Source organism: Eriocheir sinensis, chromosome 67 (genome assembly GCF_024679095.1).
Source record: "Eriocheir sinensis breed Jianghai 21 chromosome 67, ASM2467909v1, whole genome shotgun sequence".
NCBI lineage: Eukaryota > Metazoa > Arthropoda > Malacostraca > Decapoda > Varunidae > Eriocheir > Eriocheir sinensis.
This window is the reverse complement of record NC_066575.1, coordinates 2,339,436-2,345,513: the sequence shown is the minus strand read 5'-3', so window position 1 is coordinate 2,345,513 and position 6,078 is coordinate 2,339,436. Positions and strand designations below refer to the sequence as shown.

The window sequence follows — 6,078 nt, the reverse complement described above, 5'->3', positions numbered from 1 at the left end:
CTTTCTCCTCCTCCTTCTCCTTCCTCTCCTCCTCCTCCTCCTCCTCCTTCTCCTAAAACACACCAACTCCTGTTTTTCTTTTCTCTTTCCTTCCCTGAGAACTAATTGCCTTGTGTTTTCTTTCTTTTTTTTCTCCTTTTTTTGTTTGTTTTTTCATCTTCGTACTTTCCACATCCTCTCTCTCTCTCTCTGTCGGTTTGTTTGTTTGTTTTAATGCGTTCCATCTTTTCCTGTCGCCCCAGAGAGAGAGAGAGAGAGAGAGAGAGAGAGAGAGAGAGAGAGAGAGAGAGAGAGAGAGAGAGAGAGGATCTTGGGAATAGGAAAGTGAAACAGACAAATAAGGGAAGAAAAGAATTAAAAAGAGATGAAGGAGGAGGAACAGACATAAAAGAATAGAAGAATAAGGAAGAGAAAATGGATAAATGAGGAAGGAAGGAAAGAAGAGAAATGAAAACAACACAAGGAGATACTGATAAAGAGAAAAGAAGGAGGAGGAGGAAGAGAAGAAAAGAATGCAGGAGAATAAGAAGAGAAACAGGAAGGAAGTTGAAGAAAAAAACATTGGAGAGAAAAACAAAAGAGGAACTAAGATTATGAGGGAGGAAGAAAAGAAGAGAGAAGAGGAGGATAAAGAGAAAAGAAGGAGGAGGAGGAAGAGAAGAAAGAGAAAAAAGAAGAGAAGGAAGAAAGAAGAAGAAGAAAGATGAGAAACAAAAGAAAAAAAATTGAAAGAAAAAAGAGAAGACCAAGATTATGAGAGAGGAGAGAAGAGGAGAAGAGGAGGATAATGGGAAAAAGGAGAGGAAGAAGAAGAAAGAGAGAATAAGAAGAGAAAGAAGAAAAGAGAAGAGAAAAAAACAGAAAAAAAAAAACAAAGAGGAACTAAGATTATGAGGGAGGAAGAAGAGAAGAGAGAAGAGAAGAATAATGAAGAGGAGGAGGAGGAGGAGGAGGAGGAGGAGGAGGAGGAGGAACCGCATTGCTCAGAGAAAAACGAAATAGTCACGAAGAAGAAAATAAAACGTGTGAAGAGACGAATGAGAGAGAGAGAGAGAGAGAGAGAGAGAGAGAGAGAGAGAGAGAGAGAGAGAGAGAGAGAGAGAGAGAGAGAGAGAGAGAGAGAGAGAGAGAGAGAGATCTGGGATAGTATTTCGTCGTGATTTAATCCTTGCACCATCGTAGAGATTTATATATACTTCGCTTCCCTCTCTCTCTTTTTCGTCCAATTAAAAATGGTCGTGTTAAAATAGAAGCCCCAAAAATAGGTAATGAATAAGATGGAAACGAGTACAAAGAAAATTATGAACGAAATCAGATTAAAATTGAAAAGACCGAAATATTAACAGGAGAGAGGTTTATATATACCTCGCTTCCCTCTCTCTCTTTCGTCCAATTAAAAATGGTCGTGTTAAAATAGAAGCCCCCAAAATAGGTAACAAATAAGATGAAAACGAGTACAAAAAAAAATTATAAACGAAATCAGATTAAAATTGAAAAAACCGAAATGTTAACAGGAGAGAGGTTTATATATACCTCGCCTCTCTCTCTTTCGTCCAATTAAAAGTGGTCATGTTAAAATAGAAGCCCCAAAAATAGGTAAGGAATAAGATGAAAACGAGTACAAAAAAAATTATAAACGAAATCAGATTAAAATTGAAAAAACCGAAATGTTAACAGGAGAGAGGTTTATATGTACCTCGCCTCTCTCTCTTTCGTCCAATTAAAAGTGGTCGTGTTAAAATAGAAACACAAAAATAGGTAAGGAATAAGATGGAAACGAGTACAAAGAAAATTATGAACGAAATCAGATTAAAATTGAAAAAAACGAAATATTAACAGGAGAGAGATTTATATGTACCTCGCCTCTCTCTCTTTCGTCCAATTAAAAGTGGTCGTGTTAAAATAGAAACACAAAAAATACGTAATGAATAAGATGAAAACGAGAAGAATGAAAATTATGAACTGTCAGATTAAAATTGGGAAGATGAAAAAGCGAGGCAAAAGTTAAATGGTAAATCAGTAAGATAACGAAAAAGAATGTAATAAAGAACACTTGAGATAAAGAATGGATTAGTTGAGAGAGTTGAGAATAGGGAAACAAAATTAATGGAATACAAAAAAATAAATAAAACGGCTGATATGTGCTGACGAAATTTAGGGAGTATAATTAAAAGGATAGAGGAAGAGAAAGAAGGGAAGAAAGTAATTAAAGTAGATGAAGAGGAGGAAAAGATAAAAATTAGATGAAAGGAAAGAAAAAAAACATTAGTAACAGGTAGAGTGAAATGAAAGACAAGTATTGCGTAGGAAGCGTAAACCAGTAATGAAATCGAAATGACTAATCGTTTCCATGCATATAAAAGTGTAGAAACATGTGAAGGTAAACTTTAACGAAATAAAAAAAATATGTACAGGTGAAAAGAATCAGGAAAAGTTTGGAAAAATAAAGCAAAGTGAACGTAAGATCTAACAAAATGAAAAACATATTAGGAAAGTGTTTTATAAGAAAGTGAAACAAAGTGAAGAAAAATGTATAAATATTAACCATGGAAACGGCGGTAAGCGTGGAGAAAGGAACCTGAAAACCGAGAGAGAGAGAGAGAGAGAGAGAGAGAGAGAGAGAGAGAGAGAGAGAGAGAGAGAGAGAGAGAGAGGAGAAAGGAGAAAAGAAAAAAAAAAGAAGAGAGAGAGAGAGAGAGAGAGAGAGAGAGAGAGAGAGAGAGAGAGAGAGAGAGAGAGAGAGAGAGAGAGAGGGGCAGCCACGTAGTAATGAGTGGGGTAATCGAAGCGTAGAGAAGCTGGTGTAATTAAGGAGTGTCGTCGCGGCCTGAGTCTCACCGCGGACCCTCGTAGAGACAAGCGGGGGAGGGGTAGGGATGGGGGTGGGGGGTACGGGGCGAGATAACACGAGATGGCGATGATAACACGTTGGAAGGGGCGGGATATTTCAACCATCGCCATTTTCTTAAATAAATGATAGAGAAGACTGCTCGTTGGGAGAGAAGGGAAATCAACTTTATTTCAACTTTCTGAACTGATGATAGAGACGAGTGCACCTTTCTCCTCAGTAAATGGTAGGGAAGACGACACGTTGGAGGGGAAGGGAGGGAGAACTATCACATTCAGACATTTCTAAGTGTGGAAATAATTGAACGACGTAAACTTTAACGAAATAGAATTATGCTTTGTTTTTTTGTTTGTTTATTACAGTAGAGGAGTCAGTTCAAGGGCATAAAAAAAGGTAACAACAGGTACAGGTCAAAAGAATCGACAAAACAAGGAAAAAGACTAACGTAATCTAATGAAATGGCAAAGTTGTACAGGTGAAAAGAGTGAGGAAAAAAAAAGGGAGAAGAAATAATAGAGAAAACCAGATATATTTAGAGAGAACAAAAAAAAATTACACTTCAACGATTTATTTTTGTCTATAAACAGAAACTCAATACACAAAACAGCACGCTCGATAAACAAACAAAAAAACTTGCATTTATGAAGTTATGATCTTTAATTAAGGCAAACTAGAAAAAGAGAGAAAATGAGAAAATCAAAATGAACAAAGACGAAACTGAAGGAGAAGGAGAAGGAAGAGGAACACGATTTTTCATCTCACCCTAAAAACTGTTACTTGAAGATTTGGAAGATAACGGCGATGGGCAGAAAAGAAAACAATTGCATTTGGATGAGCGCAAACACTGAAACAGAAATGGAGATAAGATGAGATTGTGCGGATAACGACGATGGGGAGAAAAGAAAACAATTGCATTTGGATGAGCGCGAACACTGAAACAGAAATTAAGATAAGATGAGATTGTGCGAATAACGTCTCGAAGGGGAAAAAACAAAACATTCCACGACATCGCATTGCTTATTATCGCTGCTACAACGAAAGGTGCGGAAAGATTGCGATGATAACGTGCCGAGGAGTGAAGAAAATTGTAGCGGCACGAAGACTGGCGTTAAAAGAAAAACATAGGAAATAAATGACGATAACGGGAACTCAAGAAAAATGTTGAACTGTCCAAGGAAAAATTCTCCATCAAGTTATTTAAATTTATCGTGCATCTCTCTCTAAAAGATGAAAATAAAAATCACGAAGATACAATTTTGATATCTTAGTAGAAAAAAAAAGTGTCGAAATGTATAATATATAACTTATTTGGGAAAAAAATCTTGCTACGCCATAAAGCTGGTTAGAGGTCATTAACCACCCAAAAATATGGTTAGCTATTTTATGGTTAGCAAAATATCAACCCCCTCAAAAAAATGTTTAGAAAGGGAAGATAAGAAAAAAGAAAACTATATTACTCACCTTTTTTTTTCTTTTAACTGAGCGAATACAAGACGAAGAAATAAAATATCCCACTTAATATCACACATCACTGCACTGAAGTAGACCAACATGCATGAATATAAAAGGTGAAACGAATCGAAAAAACATAAAAAATCGTTAACCACAGCATATCGAAATTGATCACTGCGTTCCGCCAGACAAAAGATGAGATGCAAAAATAACATTGATACCACATAAAAAAAAAAACACCACCAGTACGCTATAGAAACCTAACAAATAATCACAGGAAACAAAAGACAAGATTAAATTAGAAAGATAACACAGAAGGAAACAATAAAAAAAAAATTTAATCTCAACGGTGAATAAGAACAGATCAATATACATGTGTAGTTCATTAGACGAGAAGCAAAAACAAACAAAAAAAAAAAAGAAAGCATTAAGTGGAGTGGGAATGTGAGAAAGTGTGGTTGGGAGAAGAGAGCTGGGAGTGGTGGGGTAGGAGGAGGTGAGGGAGGGGAGGGGGATGGGGGAGTTTGAGAGTTTGAAGTTGTGGGTGAAGATGGAATAGGGGAGAGAAGGGGAGGTTGTCTGTGCGGAGAATAAGGGGTTGGGGGAGATGAGGAGGTTATGGGGAAGCTGTGGTTAGTGGAAAGGATGGGGAGGTAAAAATTGGGGGTTGGAGGTGTGAACGGAATAGGGGAAAAAAGGGTGGGAGGTTGTCTAAGGTAAAAGTAAAGGGGATGGTGAAAGGAGAGGGGAATGGGGAAGCTGTGGACGGGGAGTGGGAATGGTGAGGGGGAGTGAAAATGGTTTGGGGGTTGGGGGTATAAACGGAATAGGGAAAAGTTGGGGAATTGCGAATAGGTAAGGAGGTGAAGATAGTGTAGTAGAAGCGAATATGTAAATAGAAAAGAGAGGAAAGGAAGATGAAGATGATGATGATGATGCTGATGCTGGGGAGATGAACGAGGAGTGAAGGAGATGAAGTTTGTAGTGATGCAGATTAGAAAGGGAAGAAAAGGAAGCTGAAGGAGAAGGAAGAAGAGGAGGAGGAGGAGGAGAGGGACGTGTGTGTAGGGGGTATAAGGAAGCGTGTCGGGGAGGGAAAGGAGGGGAGGAAAGACTAGGAAATGGGGTGTGAATTTGTAGAATGGGGGGAAGGAAGGCAGGAAGAGGGTGGTCGTTGAGGCGATGATGGAGGAGGAGGAGGAGGAGGAGGATAAGAGCGGTAATAGTGGAGGAAGAAGAGAGGAAGAGGTGGAGGAAGACTTAGATAACTAGTGAACGTGACGGAGAGAGAGAGAGAGAGAGAGAGAGAGAGAGAGAGAGAGAGAGAGAGAGAGAGAGAGAGAGAGAGAGAGAGAGAGAGAGACGAGAGACGAGAACATGCATATCAGACTCGACAGTGGAAGAGGAGAAGGAGGAGGAGGAGGAGGAAACCCTGTCAAAAGAGAAGAAAGGGAGGAGGAGGAAAAGGAAATAAAAAAGAATGGAGGGGAAAAAAAGAGGAAGGGAGATATAAGAGGCTTTTGACACCACAGAGGAGAATGAATGAAAGGGGAATAGGATGCTGAGAGAGAGAGAGAGAGAGAGAGAGAGAGAGAGAGAGAGAGAGAGAGAGAGAGAGAGAGAGAGAGAGAGAGAGAGAGAGAGAGAGAGAGAGAGAGAGAACCGTGGATTCTGAGAAGAAACCCGAATCATACAACGAGAAAATTAGATCATTGTGGTTGGCAGTAGCGATAGTAGTAGTAGTAGTGGTAGTAGTAGTAGTAGTAGTAGTAGTAGTA

The 6,078-nt window shown here is 38.8% G+C and overlaps 1 protein-coding gene across 1 annotated transcript in view; it reads left to right on the top strand.

The window, feature by feature from the left end:
* Positions 1–2,874, top strand: part of LOC126987867 (high mobility group protein B2-like) — a gene marked incomplete at its 5' end in the record, with an annotated part of 3,992 nt that extends 1,118 nt beyond the window's left edge. The window contains 2 exons of the mRNA XM_050845329.1: positions 921–1,001; positions 2,854–2,874. Of these exons, the coding sequence (XP_050701286.1) occupies positions 921–1,001; positions 2,854–2,874 (102 nt within the window). The remainder of the gene's footprint in view (positions 1–920; positions 1,002–2,853) is intronic.
* Positions 2,875–6,078: the final 3,204 nt, after the last annotated feature.